The following is a 27,347-nucleotide window of genomic DNA, read 5'->3' as shown; positions in this document are numbered from 1 at the left end:
AACATTTTTTTTTTGTTCTTTGTTTTTTTTTTAATTTAAAAATTCATATTTGGGGTGGGGTGTATAGTATTTGGATTAGGTGGGTGTGTAATGAGAAATTTTGGTGAGATTAATGAGGTTGGGGTATTTTGGTAATAGAAGGGGTGTGTAAAAGAGAAATTTTAAATTTTAGAAGATAGTAGGAGGTGTGTAAGAGAAAAATGTGTGCAAAAAGAAAAAAAAAAAAAAGTGTGCAAATAGCAGCTCTCGATTTAAATTGTTTTTACCTTCAGCTTCTAAAATAAATATTTATGACTCTTTTGCCATTTTTTGGAGCAAATATCTTTTTTAAGTCCATAAAATGATCAACAAATAAATCGACAAAACAAAAATATACAAAAAAGTGGAAGAAGATAAATATGATGAAAAAAAAAAAAACTCAAATCTAAAGTGTTCAAAGATAAACCTGAGAAAAATAGGTGGACAAGAACATACTGCAGCACCGCAAGTGTAAACTCAAATCAAACATAACATCGACCCTTAATATCAATGTCAACAAGAAAATTGACTAAAATATCGACCATCAAAATTTCAAAATTGTCAATAATTTGATGATTGATACTACTGCTACTCCGGTAAACATTCTCTCTTGTTTGTCTAATTTTAGAAATTTGAGTACATTATACTAGGCACATAATCCATTAAGTGCCATGCTTCTTGTTTCCCTTAGGAACCTCTCTACGTCTCTTCAATAAATTGATTTAAACATGCAGTTGCAACATGACGCATGAAGGGTAAGATTCCCAATGATCGATATTGACAACTTGAGCAACTTGATAGTTTTAGACTTGGGACACAATCAATTCCAGCTCCAATGGGAAGACTACAAAACCTCCAAGGTTTGTATTTTGATCATGATATATAACAAGTTGCAAGGAAATATGTCAACTGAACTCTGTCAACGTGAAAACCTTGTAGAACAATTTTTGGGTGGTAATCAACTCTCTGGTTCTATACCATCCTGCTTGCGTAATCTTGCAGCTCAGAGAAATCTATCATTGAGGTCCAATTTGTTAATTTGCACAATACCATCTACCTTGTGGGAACTTACATATATCTTGTACCTAGACTTGTCATCCAATTCTCTAATTGGATCTTTGTCAGAAGGTATTGGAAAATTGAAAGTTGCGAATTTGTGTCATATTTATGATGCCATGTATCCTCCCATATATCAATTATCTTTATCTTACATCTAGAATAATTAATACCTCTTAATACCTGAACCAATCAAGTAGAGAGTCTCCTCGTTACAAGAATTGTCTTTAAGTTGGTCCATCGTATAAATACAAAGTTACATTAATTACCAACTTATTCAAGTTACTCCACAACTTCCCTTGTAATGTTATAAATAGGGGACATCCCTTTAATTTCATAACAAATAATGGTAAAAAGACAAATATTTTTCTTGTTCTTGTGATTTTGTTTCCCCAGTTTGCATTGGCCCACTCCAAGCTCTTGTGAAGCTCAGGGAGCTCCTGCTGAAGAGAGTATTATAGACAGATTCAGTAATCTCCCAGTTGAAGTTGCTCATCACATTCTCTCTCCTATCCTTCAAAGAGCTCATTCGGGTTGGCTGTTTGTCCAAAAGATGCAGGGGATTTTATCTATCAAATCCGTCATTGAATTTGATTGATTTTTCTGATGTGGATTTATCTGCATGTAACATGCGGAAAAGGGTGTTGGATTCTCTGGATAGGTTCTTAATTCAACGTGGGGATCATAAGATAGAGTGCTTTCGTTTTTATTGGCATTATCACCACCCGGAAGATCGACTGTCACAATTTCAACAATCCATGTTGCGGCGATGTTGAGAATTTACGATTGAGCACATGGATTGACAGTGCAGTGAAGTGTAATGTTGAAGTGGTTCATCTTGTGATCACCGGCCCCGATTGGTTTCTGCGCGCACTTCCCATCTTCCCTTTTTGTTTGTGGATCTTTGAAGTCTCTGTTTGTGGACATGAAGTGTTCAATTTATCAAGTACCCTCCTTGGCTTCTATGTCTAATCTTGAATACTTGAATTTGAGTAGTGTTTTTATTTGTGATGAGGGGTTTTGGAAATGCATTTCGTATTCCTGCAAACGCATTAAGGAATTGCACCTTGAGAATGTTTGTGGCTTAGATAATGTTGTCATTGAAAGCTCGTCTTTGGAGTCATTTAGTTTTGTGTCTGTTGATCTGTTTAATAACGACTGCAGCAATCTTAACATCTCAGGTGACAGACTTGAAAAAATAAGTATTAACTTGTTTTGCAATCCTAGCAACAAGTCTTTTGACATTTATGCTCCAAATCTTAAATGTTTGGAATGGTTTGGCATTTTACCATGTCACCGAAATCTTGGAGAGTTAATGGCCTTAGAAAAGGCTGAGATTTCTACTGCCTTTAAATTCAGTCAACCTGTTGCCTTACCTGATTTTCTTTATAGCATACGCAGGGTTAAAGTTCTTATTTTGAATGAAGAAATGCTTAAGGTAAGAGACACTTACCTTCACAAATGAAAGTAATCAAATTCAAGTAGATCTTGGTATTGTGATATATGTAGGGTTATATTGTCTTGGTAGGAATCAATATAATCATTGATTCATATATATTCTTTATGTGGCCATGCATACTATCTGGTTAAAGAAACAATTTCAATATATTGTAACTTAGTTTTTCATTCTATAACACTGCAGGGTCTATCAAGGAAAGGTTCAATGCTAGTGCCATTTAATTGCGTTAGTCGTTTGCACCTTCGAGTTCTTTTTTTTATTGATGGCTTAGTCCCTGCACTGATCTCTCTTTTGAGAGGAATGCCTAATTTGAGTTATTTGGAAATAAAATCTTTGAAAGTAGCTCGATCTCTGCGAGATGAGTCAAATGTAAGTTTGTCTTTTTTTTTTTTTTTTTTTTTTTGTGCAAATTGTTATTTCCTTTTAATTTTTTGTAAAATTTCAACTGATTTGTTGCTTTGTTTTTACTTTTCAGCATACTTCAGAATTTAATATGGAATATTGGAAACTGCAAAACCTTGCTTTCATTTCTCATCTCAAGGAGGCAACCATAGACCTGTACCATGGGGATACTGTTCTTGAGTTTGCAAGGTATATCCTTGAGTATGCTGAAAATTTGGAGAAGATGGTTTTCTATCATTTCCCGGACCAGTGTATTGCTGTAATGGAGTTGAAGAGCAAGATGATTCCCGGTGCAAGTCGAGAATTTTGATACATAAAAGCTTGTTTGGTTTTATTTAGAGAAATCTATGTACCTTGTTGTGGATGTTGATAGATTGAACTCCTCAGGTTATTTTGTTCTATTTTCTGTACGAAATGTACACATTGGTTTCTTAATTTGATGCTCGTTTTTTGGTTGCCTAAAATTGCATGTTTTTAATTATGCTTGTTAGACTTTCCATCATATGATTAATGCTTTATTGTATTTTCAATTATATTTGTTGTTTACTTTATGTTTGTGTGTATTTCATCAATATCTATGTACTTTATGTCGTATAATATTGTGAATTAAAATTTTAATCTATATGTTCATGGATGCAATTTAGCATTCTGATATATTAAATGAGCGAAATCAATTAATTTTGATATAAATTCTTTTGTTTTTCTCAGTGTATAACTAATTTAGTGGCTTAATTAGGTTTACGTTTACCTTTCATTAATAAGCGGTAGCAATTTATGGTTTCACAATAAGTGCTTGAGAGTTATGTATGTGTCCACACAAAATGCGGATCACACAACTTCAAATTTTTCCGAAAAAAGTGTAACATTCTTTGCTTTTCTTGTTATTTCAATTTTCTGGCTATTAGCAGATGAGAGCACCCACCCTTACTCCATTCTTTTTAAGTTAGTAAGAGGCAATTGTCTACATATACGTATATGTGAACTTGAAATTTCTTCAATGTAAATTAATTTTTTAATTTAAGAATCCGTTTGATAACATTTATATTTTTGGTTTTTAAAGAGAGAAAATATTTTGTAAAAATCCGTGAGAAAGCGGAGAGAGAAATATATCAAAAAAGTGAAGAAATACATAGTGGAGTGTGGTCAATTGACCCAAATAAATTTTTTATTCCTTTATTCTTGAGTGAAAATGCAACCTTAACTAGTGTTTCGTGGGTTTTCCTTCTAAGGGGAGGGGCGGGTTGTTTGATGAATGCCTCAAAAACCTTTATAAAGAGAAGGTTTTTTTTTTTCTTGGCCACCTTTATAAAGAGAAGGTTAAAGATAGGTTTGGACTTTGGAGCTTCTTTATTATGATGCATAAATCAAAAACTAAAAAAAAAAACCTTTTTTTTTTTTTTTTTTTTCAGTCCAAATCAAATGGCCGAAAAAGCTCATGATAAGATGACCTACTTACAAAAACACGGTAATAGGCGAATCCACTTTAATGAGTTGTGTGCTTGGTTTTTTTTTTTTTTTTTTATAAATAGCCACGGTTCAGTAGTAACTATGATTGCCAGTGTGGAAGAGTGACTTTTTTTTTTTTTTACATAAATATGTCGAAAACTAATAAAACTAATATAAAACACAAAATTCAAGCTTCTAGAGTCAATGACCATGATAGACAGTATCGAACAATTGCAATATGTCCAGTACGTAAAAAATTAAAAATAAACGACACACTGAGTGCTCTATAGGGGGTGTCGAGTGTTTAGCGTTGTAAAAACACACCTCCCAATTATAACATGAGTTTATTTATCATTTTTCAAGTAAAAAGATGATATTTTTATCATTGTAACATTTAGGTGGTTTGATTTATTTAAAATCGTTTACTTAAAAAAGATCCATATGTTTATAAATTATGTAATTTCAACCTCCCTTTTATTATTATACGTGTTTACCAACCAACTATTAAATTTTCTTTTAAAAAAAAATTGTAAGTTGGGCTCATTAGTACTTTCGTGTCATGTTCATGCCGGTTCATACAACTAAGGCCTAGGCCCAACATGGCCTGTGACTCATTCGTACCGTGCCTCAATTGGATGTGTTGGTGCATACAATACTGTTCTATCTTTCTTTGATTTTGCAGGCACCAGAAATCATAGATGATGATAACTGAGTTCTACATTAATTTTATGGGAATACGCTTGAATGCCAACCCTTCAATAGGATTCCAGCTCCTATAAAATTATTTAAGACAGTTCATTTATTTTATGATTGAGTGCCTGTAAGAATATTTCAACCACAAAAAAAAAAAAAAACAAAAAAACCAAGGCCAATTGATCTTTAAAGCACACCATCAAAGAGTTTCTTCGTAAAGTTACCCAAATGCAATTACCTGTATCACCATAACCACTGCCTTAATTACAGGCAGAGGAAAACAACAGAGAGTAACAGTCACTGGTCACTAGTCCTAACAGACCCCTTTCTTCTCTGCATATCAGTTTTTCATCTCTCATTCACTACATTACAAACTTGCACCCTCACCCTCACATTGCAACACCAAAATTTCAAAACTGAGTTGGAATATTCAGCGCTGAAAGCTCTAACCAACTCTGTAATTCTCACATAGCGCCTATTTACTACAAAGCCAGAATGTGAGAAAAATTAGAGAGTCAAAAATTATATGTTAACTTTTGTAGGAAATCTTTGCTCTGCTAGAAAGAAGAATCATACCAGGTCAAGCCTCGCAAACCCACAAACACTGTCAACCACTTCAACCATAAAATCTCTGCCCCTACAGAAAACTGTCACAGTACCAGCATCAGCACCTCCAGGTCCTCCATGATCAACAAACCTGGAACAACTACCACTCCACCCAACATTCACAGCCACCTCTAAAGACAAGAAGCACCAACATGATAAAATACATACACAAAAAGGATAATAGATAACATATATAAGACAAGGCCGAAATGCGAAAAAATTAGATATTAAAAAAATCATATATTAACTTTTTGGGAACATCATAGCTCCACTAGAAAGAAAAACCATCCCAGGTCAAGACTGATCTTGCATCCCGCCCATACCCACAAGCACTGTCAAACACTTTAATCATAAAACCTCCCCCCGCAACAACTGTCACTGCACCAGCACCAGCACCAGCACCAGCACAATCAACAAACCTGGAACATCTACTACTCCACCCAACGTTTACAGCCACCTACAAATTATATATGATAGAATACATGATGGATAATAGATGTCATATTGAAGACATTCATAGTTGTCAAAGGTGAACCACTTTCAACATTCATTATGATAGTAAGAAGGATCCGTTTAAATTTCAAAAGATGCAAATTAGCTTCTTTATGCTTTTTTTATCAATGGCAACAAAGCAGGATCTACATTATGCTTAGACAATAAATCAACTATCAATTCCATCGTTGATGCATCTGCAGAGAAACCCCTCTCCACCATTTCTTGAATAAGTCCCATTGCCCTTAATGCCTCATTGTTATTTACAACCCCTCGGATAATTGTGTTATACGTGAAATCATTTGGAGAACAGCCTTTCCCTTTCATTTGTGCAAGCAATTTCGCTGCTTCATTTATTAGGCCCCCATTACAAAATCCACTAATCATTATATTATATGTCCACACATCAGGTTCAAATCCCTTTGATGATAAACTGCAAAAGAGATCCCTTGCAGATTCAAGTTTTCCAGCTTTGCACAAACCTTCAATTAGAATATTGTAAATCACAATATTCATATCCAACTTCTTGCCTTCTATCTCTGTAAACAATTCTATTGCCATAGAAAGTCGTTGGTTTTTACAAAGGCCATCCAATAAAACAGCATAAGTTTGGACATTTGGAAGTTGGCCACAAGCTTGCATCTTAGAGAGCAAGTTTTGAGCATCTTGTGTTCTCCCAACTTTGAAAAAACCATCCATAAGAGTGGTATAAGTAATAGTATTTGGAACCACTCCCTTATGAGACATTTCTTCAAAAAGCATCAAGGCCTCTTCCATGTTTTTATGCTTGCAATATCCATTGATAAGTATGTTGTATGTACGAGCATCAACAATGGCACCCTTGCTACGCATTAGATCAAAAACTTTTTTTGCCTTGTCCATTTCTCCGCGCAAGCAGTAACCATCCATAAGCGAAGTGTACGTAACCGTATTAGGTTCAATATCTCTTTCAATCATCGTTTCAACCACACTTTCTGCTTCCACAGCTTTCCCCTCCTTACAAAGTGTATATACTAAGACACTGAAGGTGCGTACATCTGGAAAGATTTTTTTACTCACCATTTCCTTCAACAATCTCGTAGCTTCTTCCCACTTGCCTAATTTGCAAACTCCATCAATCAAAGAGGTGTATGTAACAACATCTGGGACAATACCGGTACTAATCATTTCTGAGAAGAGGTTCAATGCATCAGCAACTAGCGTGTCTTTACAAAGACTGTCAATGATGGTGTTATAGACAACTACGTTAGGTTTACAGCCTTCTTGTTCCATCTTCCTAAGCAATTGAATAGCTGCACCATTATTCCCCATTTTGCAAAATGCGTTTATTAAAGTAATAAATGTGACCACATCGGGCTTACAACCTCCCTCCACCATATTTCTGTACAGCCCTGCTGCCTCTGAAACTCTATACTCAAGAAGAAAGCCCTTGATTAGAGTGGTGAAGGTCGTGACATCTGGTTCAAAGCCAAATTTGAAGAATTTTCCCAAGACAGATAAACTACAACCCATTTGGTTCAGATGACTAAAACAATTAATGATAATGTTTAGAGTATAAACATCAGGTGCAATTCCCAACAGGCACATTTGGTTATTCAAAGATATGACCACCGAATAATGTTTCAATTTGGCAAGTTGACCCATAATTTGATTGAAACGGACAACCGAAGGCAGAGGACGCATTTGAAGCATGGTATTGAACAAATTGAAAGCATCGTGGAGATTAGTGGGTTTGGGTTGGGGGTTTGTAGATTTTGTTGGGTTTGAGGATTGAGAATGAAACAAGGCAAAGTAATTGTTGAAGAAAAGAAGATGAGTAGAGTAGTGAAGACAAGGCAAAGGAATACCTCTGTGTCTGTTGCAAGAAGAAGAAGCACTTCTCCACATCGTCGTCTTCAGCATCTCGGAGCCCCCAAATACTCTGTTCAGATAGCGAGAGGGTTTTGTTTGAGATGAAATCGGCTGTCCCAAATACTCTGTTCCCCACAATGTCATTCTTAATATTTTGACATTTGTCCGCCACTAACATTTGTCCACAAACTTAATATAAGCCAAACGCTATTAACTTCTTTTTTAATTTTTTGTTACATAAACAGATAAACTTCTATTTATAAAATAATTATAAAATACCATCCTGTTATTTCTGTCATCTCTCTTCAATGTCGATTTGTTTTTTGTTTTTCTTTTTAATTTTGATCCAATTAATACTGTTGTTTTGTTTAATATGTAAATAATTATAAACCCCCTAGTTAGAGAAAAAATCTTTCATAACCCCCACCCAAAATCTACCTCTCCCATAACCCCCAATCTTACACTTAATATTTTCCTAAACCCCCTAGTCAACTAATATCCAGCTAAGTTTGACTCCCTATCTTTTAATTTTCCAGTTTTACCCCTTTTATTTACTTTTAATTTTTATAAAATTTTAATTATGTTTTTTTTGGTACCCGCTTCCTTCCCTTGCCCTCCACTTTCCACGAAACCCAACAACAGCAACGGATCAACCCAGGCAGACCCAAGTTCCTCTGTCGGCGATCTCCATTTTCCGGTAGCGTCGCGGTCTAACTCTGGCACCAATAGCTTCCTCTCCTCGCGACGAACACGGTGGTGCCCACCGATCATCCAACCGACCCTCGACGGCGATGGAACGACGCCAAACAGCAGCGAAGCCTCCGCCGGCGATCTCTCTTTTCCGGCAGCGTCGCAACCTAGCTCTGGCACCAATATCTTCCTCTCTTCACGCTGAGTCTCTCCATGCCATTTCCTCACTCCGACCACCACTGGGCACGGCTTTTGCGAAGCTACAAAGCTGCGGCTTCTCCGACGGTTTTTGGGCCGATTCCGGTGGTGTTTTCTGTCGATCCAGGTATCAATCTTTGTCCTCTCGACCTGCTCTTGCTATTGGTTGGGTTGTTTTAACTCAAATCTTGGTTTTCAGGTTGGTTTGCCGTTGCAACCGCTAGATCCGCCACTTGTGGCGGCGGGTTGGGTGTTTTTTTTTGCTGTTCAGCCTCCCCCGAATCCTAAAAGCTCAATTCGAGGTTCGAGAATATTTTTGGGTGAGTTCTGTAATTTTCTGTGTGTTGATTGGGGCTGGGCAGCCACCGTGTGTGGTGGTCACCGCCCCACTCGGCCGTTGAACGATCAATTTTATGAACCCTGTTTGATTTGTTGAACTGTCTGGTCTTAAACAGGTATCTCGGCGATTAAAAAGTGCAACTGAATTCAACAAATTCAGTTTCAGTTTCTAGCTTAATTAGTGTAACTGTGTAAATTCAGTTTCAGTTTTAGAAAATTTAGTTTCACTTTCTGAAAATTCAGTTTCACCCCAAATTCAGTTCTAGCTTAATTATGTTAATCGGATAGAAATGTGGGTTTTTTAATTGATTTATAAGTACATACAAATTTACTTAATTTATTGATTAAACAGTTTCAGTTCGTGAAACAGTTTCAGTTCTTGAAACAGTTTCAGTTCGTGAAACATGAGTTTTAAATGAACTTTGAATAAAATTATGGTTCTGGAATATGATGAATCAAATTTGCAGGTAGAAACAGATTGAGGCAGTGGCGACTGTCGTGTACTCGTCGCGCGTGAGGTGATCGGACAACGTTGTATTGTTGGCTACTCCTCTCATCTCAATGACTTGTTGTATTGTTGGTTTTTTTTTTTTTTGATAAGGTTGCTGTGTTCTTTTTAGTGAAACGGAATTCAGTAAAGGTGTAACTGTTTTAGTGAAGTGTAATTGTTTTAGTAAAGGTGTAATTGTTTTTTAATTAAGGTGTAATTGCATTTTAGTCGAGGTGTAATTGTTTTATCACTTAATTCAGTTTCAGTAAGTGAATTCATAACTGAATTCTTCAATTTAGTGTAACTGAATTTTTGAAATTCAGTTTTAGTGTAATGAAATTCAATTTCAGTGTTTGATTTTAGTTTTAGTGAAATATTGAGTTTTAGCAAAAACTTCAATTCCAAAAAAAAAAAAAAAAAACAGTTTCACCAAAATACAGTTACAGTGACGTCAGCATGCGTCAGAAGGGTAATTTAGGATTATAAGTTTTAGAGGGTTTTGAAAGAGTTTATAGATGGGTGGGAGTTTAGACAAATTTTTTTGGTGAGTAGGGTGTTTAAAATTAGGCACTATTGTTTAATTTGGATATAATAGAGTTAATTACACTTACACTCCATGAGATTTATCGTCTTTTCACATATATCCCTTAAGATTTCAAAACTATTACATATAACCTCATAAGAGGAAATTACAGATTTGGTCTACTTATTTTATACCTAGTTCAATTTTAGTCCATAATCTTTTTTAAGTTCTGTTTTGGTCCACTAATTGTTTCATTTGTTCAATAAAGGTCCAGATTTGTGACTTTAAATCCTTTGGGTTGTGTTTTCTTCAATTATAATTGAACTATAAGTTATATTTCATCATTTCTTAGTCATAAAAACAAATTTGGAGTATTATAATCTAAAAGAATTGAGATTTGGTGAAGTTTTAAAAATTGGCAGTTTCGGGTACCCTACTTTGGGGTCAATTATCTTGAGTTTTAGAACTCCAATTTGAATGATTTTTATATGATTGTAAAGAAGAAATATATAGCTTTAAAACAAGTATATGTTCGCTGAATTTGGGTGAGATTTGATAGGATAAAAAGCATGCCAAATTTGAGAAAACAAATATGGACCTTTACTGAACAAGTGGAACATTTAGTGGACCAAAACAGAACTTAAAAAAGATTATGGACTAAAATTGAACTAGGTATAAAATAAGTAGACCAAATCTGTAATTTCCTCTCAAAATAATGTTTTGAAGCCTCAAATAATTAGTACTCAGCCTCACGAGTTCGTAGGATTTTTCGGAGTTCGAATGTTTGTTGAATTTTTGAAGTTTGGAGAATTAGAAAAAAAAAAAAAAAGGATGCTGACTGGGACTGACAGCGCACGCGTGGTGCTCTTGAATTGGTAGGACTGGGCATCGGGCAGGTTGGGGCTCAAACCGCCACCGCCCGCACAGCCATCGGTCGGAGAGGGCCATCGTCTATCAGGTTGGCGGTCGGAGCGTGTCGAAGATGGGTTAAGCCGACAAGGCTTCTCTCTCTCGCCGAAAAAAATGGCAGCCGCTGCCACTCTCTCGATCTCTCTCTTTCTCTCTCTCTCGCCTAGTCACATGGGTCTTTGTCTCTCTCGCTTGGATCTCTTTGTCTATCTCGCTTGGATTTCTCTTCCTCTCACTTGGATCTATCTCCCTCTCCTAGATCTCTCTCCCTCTCTCTCGCATGTATCTCACTCTCTTTCGCCTGGATCTCTCTCTCTCTCTCTCTCTCTCTCTCTCACACACACACACACACACACTTGGTGAGTCGGCTCAAGTGCCGAAGATCAGTGGATGATGAGAACTCGAGCCCGAGCCAGCGTCTATCGGGTTAGGTCGGCTACGGGTGATTTGGTAGGCGGGTTGGTCGGACTGTCGGCTCGAACGAGTTTATGCCCACCCCTAGCAATTGGCCCAGCGCATCTGACGAAGCGCCTAGTGGCGCTAACTCAGCAAGTGTACTAGGGAAGTGGTGCGTTGCACCACAAGGAATTAAAACCCACGTTTTAATCCTGAGTGTTGGCGCTCATTAACACCTCTCCCAATCTCAGCCGTCCATCTCGTAGGCAACTTGGTCACTGCCGAGTGGGCTTTTTGACCAGCGTGTCGACCTGATTTAACCCCAGCCGGACCAGCCCGTTGACCTGCATTTTCTACCCGTTTCTTCAACCCATTTAACCCCCCCCCCCCCAGACTTGGTTCGATTTCACTCTCTTGTTAGTATGTTTTTGTGTAACTGTCCCACATTGGAAGCTTAGTTAAACTTCATGTGCTTATAAATAAAGACCTTGTCTCTCACTTCTCTTTACATTTCAGCTGAGAGTTTTGTGAGAGTTGAAAGCTTCTCTCTCTACAAAGCTTTTGGCCTTGGGACAAACCATTTGTTGGGAGTCTCTTAGTTTAAAATATTTGATCAGGTTTTTCCATTGGGTGCCCATAAGGATTTTGCACCCAGGAACATCACAATCAAATAATTTCGGCAATTTGTAGGGAGACTCTGCCGAATTTTCTGCTCGCCTAGGTAAGGTCTTTGGGTAAGACTCTTGAGCTCTGTGTTTTAGCAATTCTATTTGTGTAAATTAAGATAAGAGGGTCTACAACTATGTATTTAATCTTTACTTTCTCTTTAAGGTTATTATGTATAATTAATTAGTTAAGTTGGATTGATTAAATTAATTAACCATGTCTAAAGTTGGATTTAATTACATAATTAGTTAATTGAGTTGGATTAATTAAATTAACTAATTATGTAAATCAAATTGGATTATAGAATTGCTATAACTAAAAAGAAATAGATTTACAAAGAAGCATTCAAATAAAGTTTAAGTTGGATTAATTTACTTTGCTTGCATGACTAGTTGGGCTTAATTACTTATTAATTAATCAATCTAATAATGGATTGACGACACCCTGTTAAAGTAACCGAACGACGCGATGTCGAAGTCAGTACGTGAGCATACAGGCGCTGGACACTAGGCCAGAGCTCCCTCAGTCTCTCATGCCCTGACCAGGTCATATTGTTTGACTTTAATTGGTTAACCTCCAGACTTATAAATAAAATTAGACTTTAAGTAGAAACCCTAAGTCTCGAAAATTCAAAAACTTAGTCTTAGTAAACTAGTTTTTGAAATTTTTGGGAAGACATGACCAAAAGGAAAAGTCATGCCGAAACTTTGCCGAAATTACCGTTTGACTAAGGTCGGTATTCTGTCGGATTTGGATTTCCAGTTTCTCATAAGAGGATTTGAGAACAGTAGTGCTATAGAAGTGTACAAAGGTTAAGCTTGGACACCATGTAGGAGGATTCTTACACCCTGGCTGTTGGGATTATTTTGTGTATGTATGTATGATAATAAATATTGTTGTCTGTGAACTGTGCATCATATTTGTATGCCATATTGCGTACTTTTGTTGTTAATGATGATCTGAGGGTAAAAGGTCTCGATAAACGTTGACCTTGGGTTTTGATCCCTTAAACTTCTGGAAGGGATAGGTATGGACGAGCTAGTCGATTTGTCTTTCTAGGGAGGCTAGCTTAAGGGGTACTATCATGGTAATGGATACTCTCGTTACATTACCGAGTGTTGCTGCGGTAAATGTAGTTGGCCATTTGTAATCGATCATCAGGTAATGATATTTTGGGATCCCATAACGTTTTAAGAAGTTGGATGCTCATCATAAAATTTTTTAGGGATTTCAACGATTAACTTTGATATTGATTTGTTAGTGAATCTTTTCGAATTGTTTTATCAGTGACTATATCTATTAAATATATTACTTACTATTATTAAACTCAGCTAGGGTCCCCCCGAGTGGAAGCTATGATCGTATGTGATGCTTACCCCCTATACTGCTTTTGCAGATTATCCTTTAGTTGACGATCTTGACTAATCTGTTGGGTGAGGCACTCATATATCTTTTTGGACATCCTCAGGTCTTCTCATGTTGTTTATCTTGCTGGGTCTTCTACCTGTTTCATTATCTATCCTTTTTATATTCCAGTTTCTAAATATTCAGAACATCTTTTTAGTAGTCGGTTGATATTGCTTTTTGGGGTTTGTTTCTCGAACGTGACTTCTACAGACGTCATGTTGTGTTAGGGTTACTTTTGTAAACCTTCTTACCTTACCGGGTTGACTTATTTTAAATATATTTTGAAATATGTTTATATCAATTGTATTGTTCATTTTACTCTATGATCCAACCCGTAGTCCATCAAAAAAATGCTTAACTTGTTCTAAGGAACTTGGAATAGTGATGCTAAGGCGTGATATCATATTCAGGGGTTCTTAAGGCAGGTGTCGCTGTGGCGATCCCCAATTAGGACACCACAAAAGTAGTGTAATATTTCGAGTCAATTAATAGTAAGGACAAATAGAAAAACATTGGAATAAGTCAAAAAAAAAAAATTTAATCCATCTTAGTCCACTTTTAATTAAGTGGTCCATCAATTCGTTAAGGTCATCAATTAATCACCTTACGAAAAGTTTGACTACAAAGTTGAATTTGAAGTGAGATTTGTACAAATTGAAAATACATTCAAAACATGAATATGCTTAAACAACTTGTAAACCAACTAGCAATAGTTGACGTCTTTGATTTAAGAAGAAGATGAAACCATCTTCTTCTTACTTAGAAAAATTTATCAAATGAGAAGAGGAAAAAGTTTGGAAGTAGTAAGAACTTTCGTGTATATTGCTTAAGATCAAGTCAGTAGGGAAGACAAACCTAACAGTAATAGTATATCTAAACCTAGGACCTGGATCCCTTACCTTGCTTCCCTATACGGCTGGTACCAGGCTTAAATCTGAGCCTTTGAAGACAATCTTTTTCTCCCTACTCTTTCTCTCTCTACTTTGTCTTCAAAGGCTCAGATTTGAGCTTGATACCAGCATTGCAGAGGAGCAAAGCAGGGGATCCAGTTCCCTAAACTTATGACCAATATGGCTAATAGAAAGGACAAACAATGCTATAAATGTAGACATAGAATAAGAAGAATAGTAATGGCTCCGATTGCTAAGAGCCTATACAATGGCATATCAATATACTATACTACAGCTATATATTTATCATTTTCTAAATAGAACTTATGTAACGAAAAAAATAGTTAAGAGTGTTTAGCTTCTATTAATTTGGGTTTGACCTTGCTTGATAAACCTCCCCAGGCGTGTGAGCACCTTATTTGCGAGGATGATTATGTTAAGCTTTATAAACCCCGTTTTGCAAGTAATTAGTTAATTATTATATTTTTTTAAAGTGGGAGTGTGTATGTTCAAAAGAAAAGTGAGTATTTAGTATTGGATAGATCACCGATATAGAATCGAATGTCAGTCTAATGGAATCTTGGATCTGCTAGTTTTTAATTGTAACATCAAATCAACATGTCACAATAGGCGGGCAAAAGAAAAAGTGAGTACATTATTAGATCGAGTTAATTACACTTACACCCTCTGAGGTTTATCGTCTTTTCACATACACCCTTTGGGGTTTCAATAATTACAAATACACCCTCTGAGGTTTCAAAACTGTTGCATATAACCCCCTATAGTGAGACGCAAAATGATGAAAAATTATGCAAAAAGGCATGCTAAGGGGTTAAATGGCCTAATAAGATTACTTAAGGTGTAAGGTCCAACCTTAATACAAATATTTTTTTTTTGTTATTTATTTTTTGAGGAAATTACAGATTTAGTCCAGTTATTTTATACCTAGTTCAATTTTGGTCCACAATCTTTTTTAAGTTCTGTTTTGGTCCACTAAATGTTCCACTTGTTCAGTAAAGGTCCATATTTGTTTTCTCAAATTTGGCATGCTTTTTATCCTATCAAATCTCACCCAAATTCAGCGAACATATACTTGTTTTAAAGCTATATATTTCTTCTTTACAATCATATAAAAATCATTCAAATTGGAGTTCTAAAACTCAAGATAATTGACCCCAAAGTAGGGTACCCGAAACTGCCAATTTTTAAAACTTCACCCAATCTCAATTCTTTTAGATTATAATACTCCAAATTTGTTTTTATGATTAAGAAATGATGAAATATAACTTATAGTTCAATTATAATTGAAGAAAACACAACCCAAAGGATTTAAAGTCACAAATCTGGACCTTTATTGAACAAATGAAACAATTAGTGGACCAAAACAGAACTTAAAAAAGATTATGGACTAAAATTGAACTAGGTATAAAATAAGTAGACCAAATCTGTAATTTCCTCTAAAAAAAAAATTGCATTTCTGTGAGAAAATATGCATTTTGCTTATGTTTTCAATCAAGAGGAAATTACAGATTTGGTCTACTTATTTTATACCTAGTTCAATTTTAGTCCATAATCTTTTTTAAGTTCTGTTTTGGTCCACTAATTGTTTCATTTGTTCAATAAAGGTCCAGATTTGTGACTTTAAATCATTTGGATTGTGTTTTCTTCAATTATAATTGAACTATAAGTTATATTTCATCATTTCTTAGTCATAAAAACAAATTTGGAGTATTATAATCTAAAAGAATTGAGATTGGGTGAAGTTTTAAAAATTGGCAGTTTCGGGTACCCTACTTTGGGGTCAATTATCTTGAGTTTTAGAACTCCAATTTGAATGATTTTTATATGATTGTAAAGAAGAAATATATAGCTTTAAAACAAGTATATGTTCGCTGAATTTGGGTGAGATTTGATAGGATAAAAAGCATGCCAAATTTGAGAAAACAAATATGGACCTTTACTGAACAAGTGGAACATTTAGTGGACCAAAACAGAACTTAAAAAAGATTGTGGACCAAAATTGAACTAGGTATAAAATAACTGGACTAAATCTGTAATTTCCTCTTTTTTTTATTATTAACTTTATTGAAGAAGACTAATGAGAATTACAATCAGTCTGAAGTTGTTGAGGCTGTTGAGCTAACCAATTTTCTGAAAACTGAATGCATTGCCAATTTTCTGTTTAGATTTCTGAATACATGTTCAATTAGCAAGAAAGTATGATTAATAGCGGAATATTTACCTTTGGAGACAAACTAAAAAACTGAGATTCTCTAGTTCCCCAAGAATCCAATCTTCTTTAAAAGCACTTCAATTTTCAGCTACTGTCCCACCTTTTTGCACCAACCAACAATAACATATGAGAGTTTTTCTACAAGTCTCCGGTCCTGCAACGAAAGCTAATAAATTGTATACAACTTCAGAGATAAAAGAAAATGAGAATTTTATTTATGTTAGTCATATAGAAGTTTAGATCTAGTAACTATCATACAAGTTCAACATGTACTGTATCGCTTTTTGCTGTTACGCTCCCAACTTTTTGCACCAACCAACCCAAAATGAGAGCTTTATTACAAGACTCCAGTCCTGCAGTGAAAGCTACTAAATGGTATACAACTCCATAAACAAAAATAAAATGAGAGTTTCATTTATGTTACTCATATAGAACTTCAGATCGAGTAACTATTATACTGTAACCCTTAATAAAGGAATTCCTCTCTAGACAAAATAGGATATGCAAACAAAAGCGAGCCATCGATTTCATTTGATGCATAGGTTGATCCACGAAAAAATGGATTTAATAAATAAACAGGCATGCAATGGAAGTAGCCATGAACCTTTAAGTGACAGTATATTCTCTCCTTGCACGAAACAAAAAATGCAAATAAGTTTCAACATTTGAGGAATTTTAACCAAAATAAATTGGGCCCAACCACAAACTGACATTGCAATTGCACATGATTGATTAATAAATAGCACATATGATACTTTCATTGTTGTAAAAGGTGATGAAGTTTCAAAGTTCACTGTGATGGTGAGAAGGATCTGTATCAACTTTCTATTCTGAAGATACATATTAACTTCATAATGATTTTTTTATCAATGGCAACAAAGCAGGGTCTACATTATCCTTAGACAATAAATCAACTATGAACTCCGTCGTTGATGCATCTGCAGAGAAACCCCTCTCCACCATTTCTTCAATAAGTCCCACCGCCCTTAATGTCTCATTGTTACTGAAAAACCCTCGGATAATTATGTTATAGGTGCAACCATTTGGAGGACAACCTTTCTCTTCCATTCCTCTAAGCAACTTTTCTGCTTCGTTCATTGAGCCTGCAGTACAAAATCCACTAATCATTATACTATATGTCCACACATCAGGTTCAAATCCCTTTGATGATAAACTGCGAAAGAGATCCCTCGCAGATTCAAGTTTTCCAGCTTTGCACAAACCTTCAATTAGAATATTGTAAATCACAATATTCATATCCAACTTCTTGCCTTCTATCTCTCTAAACAATTCTATTGCCATAGAAAGTCGTTGGTTTTTACAAAGGCCATCCAGTAAAACAGCATAAGTTTGGACATTTGGAAGTTGGCCACAAGCTTGCATCTTAGAGAGCAAGTTTTGAGCATCTTGTGTTCTCCCCACTTTGCAAAAACCACCCATAAGAGTGGTATAAGTAATGGTATCTGGAATGATTTCCTTGAGAGACATTTCTTCAAAAAGCATCATGGCCTCTTCGATCTTTTTATGCTTGCAATATCCGTTTATCAATATGTTATAACTATGAGCATTGACAATGGTATCCTTGCTACGCATTAGATCAAAAACTTTTTTTGCCTTGTCCATTTCTCCGCACAAGCAGTAACCATCCATAAGCGAAGTGTACGTAACCGTATTAGGTTCAATATCTCTTTCAATCATCGTTTCAACCACACTTTCTGCTTCCACAGCTTTCCCCTCCTTACAAAGTGTATCTACTAAGACACTGAAGGTGCGTACATTTGGAAAGATTTTTTTACTCACCATTTCCTTCAACAATCTCGTAGCTTCTTCCCACTTGCCTAATTTGCAAACTCCATCAATCAAAGAGGTATACGTAATGACGTTTGGAGGAATACCCCTACTAATCATTTCTGAGAAGAGATTCAATGCATCAGCAACTAGTGTGTCTTTACAAAGACTGTCAATGATCGTGCTATAGACAACTACGTTAGGTTTACAGCCTTCTTGTTCCATCTTCCTAAGCAATTGAATAGCCGCACCATTATTACCCTTTTGGCAAAAGGCGTTTATTAATGTACCAAATGTGACCACATTGGGCTTACAACCTCCCTCCACCATATTTCTGTACAGTCCTGCAGCCTCAGCAACTCTATCTTCGAGAAGAAAGCCCCTGATTAGAGTGGTGAAGGTCGTGACATCTGGTTCAAAGCCAAATTTGAAGAATTTTCCCAAGACAGATAAACTATAGCCCATTTGTTTCAAATGACAAAAACAATTGATGACAATAGTAAGAGTATAAATATCAGGTGCAATTCCCAACAGGCACATTTGGTTATTCAAAGAGATGACTGCCGAATAATGTTTCAATTTGGCAAGTTGACCCAAGATTTGAGTGAAACGGACAACCGAAGGCAGAGGACGCATTTGAAGCATGGTATTGAACAAATTGAAAGCATCGTGGAGATTAGTGGGTTTGGGTTGGGGGTTTGTAGATTTTGTTGGGTTTGAGGATTGAGAATGAAACAAGGCAAAGTAATTGTTGAAGAAAAGAAGATGAGTAGAGTAGTGAAGACAAGGCAAAGGAATACCTCTGTGTCTGTTGCAAGAAGAAGAAGCACTTCTCCACATCGTCGTCTTCAGCATCTCGGAGCACACGGTCAGCTCAAGTGGTTTTGGAATGTGTGTTGGAAGAAGCAAGTTAAGCAACCGGTTGAGGAGTGCATGAACTAATGGATCTCGGTTTGGATTACTGGGTGGGCTTGCAGGTGGACTAGTGGGTGAGCCTTCAAGCCCAATTTCCAGCCCACCCGCTAGTGGCTGGGTTGGGAGGCTGCTGGGTGGGCTTGCAAATGTAACGGACGTCCAAAATCCTTTCAGCTTAAGGCTTTATCCAGAAAGAAATTACAATTTTCCAAAAAAGCCTGTGCCCATTGGTCCGGTTCTGGTTCAGTAAACTGCAAATGCAGATTTACAGAAGACTAGGAATGCCATTGGGCAATCCCCGGATTATTCAATTCGGAGATTCCCCGTACCCATATCCGTGGGGAATGGGATCCTCATCCTGTAATTCACTCCATTAATTATTATTATTTTTTTAAATTTTTTAACAAATAAATTTACTTTAAATGCAGATAATATAGCCAAGGAGGAAAATTTCGTTTTTTGAGTAGGGGGAAATTTTATTTCAATTCCATACTTTTTCGGTAAAATTTCGTTTATTTCGCCGAAATTTCGCCGAAATTTTGGGGGAAATTTCGAAGCCTACTAATGTGCAAGTCTGTTGTCTTTTCGCGATACATTGACGAAATTTCGCCGAAATTTTGGCGAAATTTCGCCGAAATTTTGGCGAAATTTCGTTTTCCATTTCCAGAAGTCAGAAGTTCAGAACAGTTCCCAGCCTCCCCGCGATTTCAGTCTTCGCGAGAGACCGGAGGGAGAGAGGGGAGGCAGAGACCAGAGCCGCCCGTCGCCGGAGGGAGAGAAGAGATCGGAGAGGGAGATCGGGGAGGGAGAGGGAGGAGAGAGAAGAGATTAGGCGGAGGGAAGAGGGAGTGAGGGATTGGGAGAGAGAAAGAGAAGGTGAGAAATCTAACTGTCTAAGCAAAGTGCAGAACTGAGAAATGATTGAGTTCAAATAAGTTACTGGAATTGGAATATACTTGAAGTTGAAGAGAAGTTTTCCGCTCCTTCTGAACTTCCTTGGAGTGATGGAGACTTGGAGAGTCCTCGCGTTGGGTTGGAACTTGGAGCCTTGTTGGAGGTTTGACATTTGACAGCTTGGCTTTCCAAGAAAGGCAATATCACAATATCACGTTCATTGAACAGTGGCCCAAATCATCTCTTTGACTCTTTCCTTTTATTTATGCAGTAGACTAGTAATAGTGTAATACTAATGAAAAAAGACTAATCATCTCTTTGATTCTTTCCTTTTATTAATGGAGTAGACTATTAGTAATAGACTAATAGTGTAATACTAATGAAAAAAGACTAATCATTTCTTTGATTCTTTCCTTTTATTAATGGAGTAGACTATTAATGATTAATGAGAGAAGACTTGAGAGGTCACGGGGGAAAAAGGAAAAATGAAGGAAAGAAAGAAAAAAAAAAAAAAGAAGAGAAAAGAAAAGAAAAAAAAAAAAGTTTAAGGTTGATTGGGGTTTGGGGCCTTTGGGCAATTGAAAAAAAAAAGATTTGGGGTTTCGTTTGGCCGTTTTAATGTTTCGTTTAGTTGTTTTTAAACCCTAATATATTTTTATATAAAAAATAATTTAAAATACCTTAAAGGACCTAAATACTAATATCTTAAACAATATGAAATATAAATTATAGAGTATATAGAGTTTAGTGAAAAATTATAGAGTATAAAGAGTATTAAGGTAGATAGAATATATAGGGTTTAGTATTAGGATTTAGTCTATAGATTATAAAGTATAAAGAATATACTAATTTTATTTATTTATTATACTAATTTTATTTAATAATATTTGCTTCCAGCGCGCATTATATTCACCTTATATCACATGAAACCTACTATATAATTTAGTTTTTTCAATATTTTTTATCAATGTAGTAGATAATATGTTAAATAAACATATGGTTAAGTTTCATTCAAAATTTATGTATTTTGATAGCAATTTCCGTCGTTTTTGTTTAATTATGTCGAAATCGAAATTTTAATCGAAATTTCCACGAAAATTTCCATCGAAATTTCCATCGAAAATTTCCTCGAAACCAAAATTTTACTCCTTGAATATAGCTAAAAAAAAAAAAAATCATACTTGACCAAAAGGAAAATATAATGCAAAGCTAGTTATACATATTTTTATATTGGTAATATAAAATATGATGAGCGCTCTAGAACTAACCAGTTAGTAAGATAATACGACGCTAACTATTATTGAGTCTACTACACAATGTAATCACATGATCTGAACCGTTTATTTTTTAGGTTCACATTTAAATATCATTCTTGCAAAAAATCAACAAAATAGGAAATTGTTTAGTCAACTATTAGTAAACTAATTGTGCTCATGTAAATAGACAAATACAAGTTTTTCGATAAAATATGAAATGATTGTAATGATAATTAAATGACTAAATAATTTCCGATTTGGTTAATTTTTTGCAAGGTTGATCTTTAATTAGAGACTTAAAATATGAACGGTTTGGATTATGAAATTACATTGCGTAGTGAGCCCAAAATAGTGGTTAGCACTATATCATCTTACTAACTGGATAACTCTAGAGCATTTTTATATAAAATATTATACAAAATGAATATATTATAAATTTTTTATATTAATAATAGGGTCCATTAACATACAGGTATTAGCACCTAAATTTATTAACCAAAACCACCCAAAGCCCCTTTCTTTCTTTGCGGGCCAACTATCACAATTCTATTATTCCTTTGCGGACACCACATCCACTGAATAACAAAAATTAAAAATACCTGCCGTGTCCTCACCAGCTGCAACATGCCAAAACACTAATAAACTGAAACTGCAAGTCAGCAACTCCAATAAACTGCAGTTTCAACTCTAATAAATTGCAGTTTCTGCAGTTTTAGTTCACTTACAGTTCCAGAAACTGCAGTTTCAGTTCACTTGCAGTTTCAGAAACTGCAGAAAGTTCACTTGTAATTCCAGAAACTGCAGTTTCAGTTCACTGTAAACTGCATAAACTGCAGTTTTTTATGCAGTTTCAGTTCACTTGCAGTTTCAGAAACTGCAGAAAGTTCACTTGTAATTCCAGAAACTGCAGTTTCAGTTCACTGTAAACTGCATAAACTACAGTTTTTTATACAGTTTCAGTTCACTTGCAGTTTCAGAAACTGCAGTTCTAGAAACTGCAGAAAAATGCAAAAAACTGCAGTTTGACTTAAAATGGCATAAATGCATAAAGAGAGAAGATGAACGTGAAGAGAGAAGAAAGAGAAAGACAAAAAGGAAATAAAATGGCAATTGACCAGATTTCAAGATAAGCCAGCTAGCTGCAACTTACCTTGTTATTAAAAAAAACTAATTGGTACACTAGAGAGTAAAAACAATAAGTAAAAGGTACCTTAGAGTAATTAATTCTTAATAATATTATAAAAATTAAATAAAAATTTTTTTTTTTTTTAATTCGGGGCTGGTTTGGAGATGGGGGTTGCAATACCATCCCTGCCTATATCTGATCGGGTTATTTTTTAAAATTCTCAAATCCATACCCATACGTACCCAGATTGTCTCTATATCTGCCCCATTCGATTCAGGTAACCACGAGTGCCCAAACCTACGATTTTTTTTGCCATCCCTACAGAAAACTCATATAAAGAGACAAAACCAACTTATATAGGAACAAGAGGTTCGACCTTGAGTAGAGTTCTTTTAATTCACCATATCCTAAACCTTGCTACAATGCACTTTTGATTACTTTAATTGAGTCAGACGAGGAAGATTGTAAAGTCAAAGATTAGGCTTGTTGACCAAATGCTAAATCATTAATTATTAGAGAATAATTAATGTTATCTTATTAATTAAAATAAACTATTAATAGTCCGTAATTTTAAATCCCATAACCTCCCAAAAAATTTGCCTAAACCTTCACCCATCTAGAAACTCTTTCGAAACCCCTTATAACTTATAATCCTAAATTACTCTTTTGATGCACGTTGACATCATTGTAACTAAATTTTGCTGAAATTGATTTTTTCTGAAACTATTTTTTTGCTAAAACTCAATATTTCGCTAAAACTAAAATCGAACACTGAAACTGAATTTCATGAATTAAATTACACTGAAAATGAATTTCAAAAATTCAATTACACTAAATTAGAGAATTTAGTTATGAATTCATTTACTGAAACTGAATTAAGTGATAAATTAACTCACTAAAACTAAATTCAGTTTAACTAAATTCTTGAAACTGAATTAATAGCCAAAGTCCATATCATCCTTCATTCTCACATGCGTCGTCAAGTACGCAACAACCATCGTTCATATTTGCTACTTAAAAATAGTTTAATTACAGTTTAATTACACTGTCACACTGCTTAAAAATTCTATTACACCTAAAATAAAATTCTATTTCACCTATACACTGAATAAAATAATTAGATAGTTACAAAGCATTGGGCATTTTTTTAATTACAACTAAAACTCAACAAAAATCTTCAGTATTTCAATCCTCAAATCTTCAAATCTTTAAATTGTAATTGAAAGTGAACAATAAAACAATTTCAATCGAAAGGGCATGAAACAGAACACTATAGTCAAAGCAACATACATGTTCAAACTAAAACTGAATACGAACCGAAACTGAATATGAACTGAAACTGAATATGAATTGAAATTTTTTTTAAAGCATATAATCAGAGAACAACAACAAAACATATCACTATAATCAAAGCAACATACCTATTCAAACTGAAATTGAATACGAACTGAAACTGAATATGAACTGACACTTTCTCTAAAGCATATAATCAAAGACCAACAACAAAACAACAAGGAATCTGATTCTCACAGTATGTTTTCTTATCCGTTCTACAATATTTGTTAATATGGTCATATGGTTTATTAATAATAAGTTAATCATCTTATTATTAATAGAATATCTTATATAGCTAAAGCCTAAAACAACTCTCACAAATTGCAAACATTAATTAATTAATTTGCTGATCCAAATAACTGCATCAAAATTTGTAAAACCACCATCACATGTTTCTTTTTCCTTACCATTTAGCTAGATTGATATAGTGAAGAAAATGTTCATCATGTAGCTTATATGATTATTTAGAGATCAGCTAGAACTATTCGATCTATTCCTTTTCTTTGTTTTTTTTTTTCTCTTGTAAAGATTAGGTTCATAAAGTGAACATCAATAACAACACCATAATACAAACCAAAAGGCACATATATACAAATACAAAACGAAGACAACCAAAATGCAAATTAAAAAATGCTCAGATCATGAAAACGTAAAATTACATTAACAATCAGATCCAAAAGACATAAATTTGAGGAACATGGAGAGAGAAAAAACAGAGAGAGAAAGAGAAAAGGCACTGACAAGTATGGAGGCATTCAAAGATGGTAGTGGCCTGACTGAAGAGCTTTTTGCAGAGAGGATGACGCCAGAATTTTAAGCATTCAGAGATGCTTGGGGCAGACTATCCTAAAGCTGTTGTATTGATTATCGATTAATTACTCGCAAATGCACTAATCAATTGTAGTAAAGCTAATGCAAGAGCGAGATCGTACCCACAGAGAATTGTTTAAAGAAAATTATTACTACTACTTATACTTTTCAATAAACACTAGTTATAAAACATAAATTAAAATGGTTGATTTTGAGTTTGTGAAGAATGCAAAGTAAATAAGAAAGTAAAGTGACGAGTAAATATTTGAACAATGATAAAAGCGAGTGATGAAGAGAGAGAGAGAGAGAGAGAGAGAGAGAGAGAGAGAGAGACGAAGTTGATGGTGGTGGTCTCGCTGGCAACCGTCGCCACACACGCCGGCGATAGTCGTGCGTGGAGGAGAGAGCAGAGAGAACAGAGAGAACAGAGAGGGTGCATGAATGAGAGAGAGAGAGAGAGAGAGAGAGAGAGACTGATTATGAATAACTAGCTAGGGTTATAATAGGAATATTTTTATTTTTTTAAAAAAAGGTCAAATCTAGTTGAGTGTTAGTTGACCAGGGGGTTTTGAGAGAGTTTAAGTGACTACTAGGAGGTTTTGAATCAGTTTTATTAAGGGTATGGAGGTTTTGAAATAACTAAGCTCTAAATAGGGGGTTATAGTTTACTAAAGGGAAAATTTGAGGGAAATGACTTCAACTTGTGTGTCGCAGTTAGATTAGGACTCTTTATTCAAAAGTGCATCTGTCAGGATTATTACTTCACTTAAACGTCAAATGAGGCTATTCCGTTAAATCCATTAACATTTTCTGTTAAAAATATTAAAATATTATTTTTCACTATTAAAATATTTATAAAAATTAAAAAAATAACACTAAAATATGAAAATTAATAAAAAAAAAACTAAAAGAAGAAAAAATAAAAACAAATTAAAGAAGAAGAAATATTATAATTGTTAAAGGAAAAAATAAATATAAATATTTTTTTGTATTTATTCTTCTTCCAGTTTTTTCATTTTTATTAATTTTAGTCTTTTAGTGTTATTTTTTTTATTAATTTTAAGTCCAAATCAAATGGCCGAAAAAGCTCATGATAAGATGACCCATTTACAAAAATACGGTGATAAGCCAATCCACTTTAATGAGTCGTATGCTTGGGTTTTTTTTTTTTTTTTTTTTTCAAATAGCCATGGTTCAATAGTGTGAAAGAGTGACTATCTGGAATTGCATTAAATTAATACTTATAGATATATATATTTTTTTACATAAATATGTCAAAAATTAATAAAACTAACATAAAACACAAAATTCAAACTTCTAGAGTCAATGACCATGATAGACATTATTGAACAAATGCAATCTGTCCAGTACGCAAAAAATTTAAAATAAACAACACACCAAGTGCTCTACAGGGGGTGCCGAGTGTTTAGCATTGTAAAAAACACACCTCCCAGTTATAACACAAGTTCATTTATCATTTTTCAAGTAAAAAGATGATCTTTTTATAATTGTAACCTTTAGGTGGTTTGATTTATTTAAAATCGTTTACTTAAAAAAGATCCATATGTTTATAAAATATGTAGTTTCAACCTGCCTTTTATTATTATACGTGTTTTACCAACCAACTATTAAATTTTCTTTTCAAAAAAAATTGTAAGTTTGACTCATTCGTGCTTTCGTGTTATGTTCATGCCGGCCCATACAACTAAGGCCTAGGACCAACATGGCCTGTGACTCATTCGTACCGTGCCTCAATTGGATGTGTTGGTGCATACAATACTGTTCTATCTTTCTTTAATTTTGCAGGCACCAGAAATCATAGATGATGACAACTGAGTTCTACATTAATTTTGGGAATACGCTTGAATGCCAACCCTTCAATGGGATTCCAACTCCCATAAATTATTTAAGACAGTTCATTTATTTTATGATTGAGTGCCTGAAAGAAAATAAAAAAGGAGGTAGCAATTCCAACCAATAGAATATAAGACAGTTCATTTATTTTATGATTGAGTCCATGTAAGAATATTTCAACCACAAAAAAAAAAAAAAAAAAAAAAAAAAAACAAGGCCAATTGATCTTTCAAGCACACCATCAAAGAGTTTCTTCGTGAAGTTACCCAAATGCAATTACCTGTATCACCATAACCCCTGCCTTAATTACAAGCAGAGGAAAACAACAGAGAGTAACAGTCACTGGTCTTAACAGACCCCTTTCTTCTCTGCAGATCAGTTTTTCATCTTTCATTTACTACATTACAAACTTGCACCCTCACCCTCACATTGCAAGACCAAAATTTCAAAATTGAGTTGGAATATTCAGCGCTGAAAGCTCTAACCAACTCTGTAATTCTCACATAGCGCCAATTTACTACAAAACCAGAATGTGAGAAAAATTAGAGAGTCAAAAATTATATATTAACTTTTGTAGGAAATCTTTGCTCCACTAGAAAGAAGAA

General features: G+C 34.8%; 2 protein-coding genes across 2 annotated transcripts; both read right to left on the bottom strand.

Moving 5' to 3' along the window:
- Positions 1-5,805: 5,805 nt before the first annotated feature.
- LOC147282553 (uncharacterized) lies at positions 5,806-8,118 on the bottom strand. The gene has a single exon (XM_086246136.1). It carries the CDS (start codon positions 8,072-8,074, stop codon positions 6,284-6,286), a length of 1,791 nt encoding a protein of 596 aa, XP_086102262.1. The 5' UTR covers positions 8,075-8,118; the 3' UTR covers positions 5,806-6,283.
- A 9,495-nt stretch (positions 8,119-17,613) lies between these two features.
- On the bottom strand, positions 17,614-19,407 carry LOC147282552 (uncharacterized). The gene has a single exon (XM_086246135.1). It carries the CDS (start codon positions 19,405-19,407, stop codon positions 17,614-17,616), a length of 1,794 nt encoding a protein of 597 aa, XP_086102261.1.
- Positions 19,408-27,347: the final 7,940 nt, after the last annotated feature.

The sequence above is a fragment of the Dryas octopetala genome, chromosome 6, assembly GCF_963921425.1.
Source record: "Dryas octopetala chromosome 6, drDryOcto1.1, whole genome shotgun sequence".
NCBI classification, from domain to species: domain Eukaryota; kingdom Viridiplantae; phylum Streptophyta; class Magnoliopsida; order Rosales; family Rosaceae; genus Dryas; species Dryas octopetala.
This window is presented reverse-complemented; position numbering and strand designations above follow the sequence as displayed.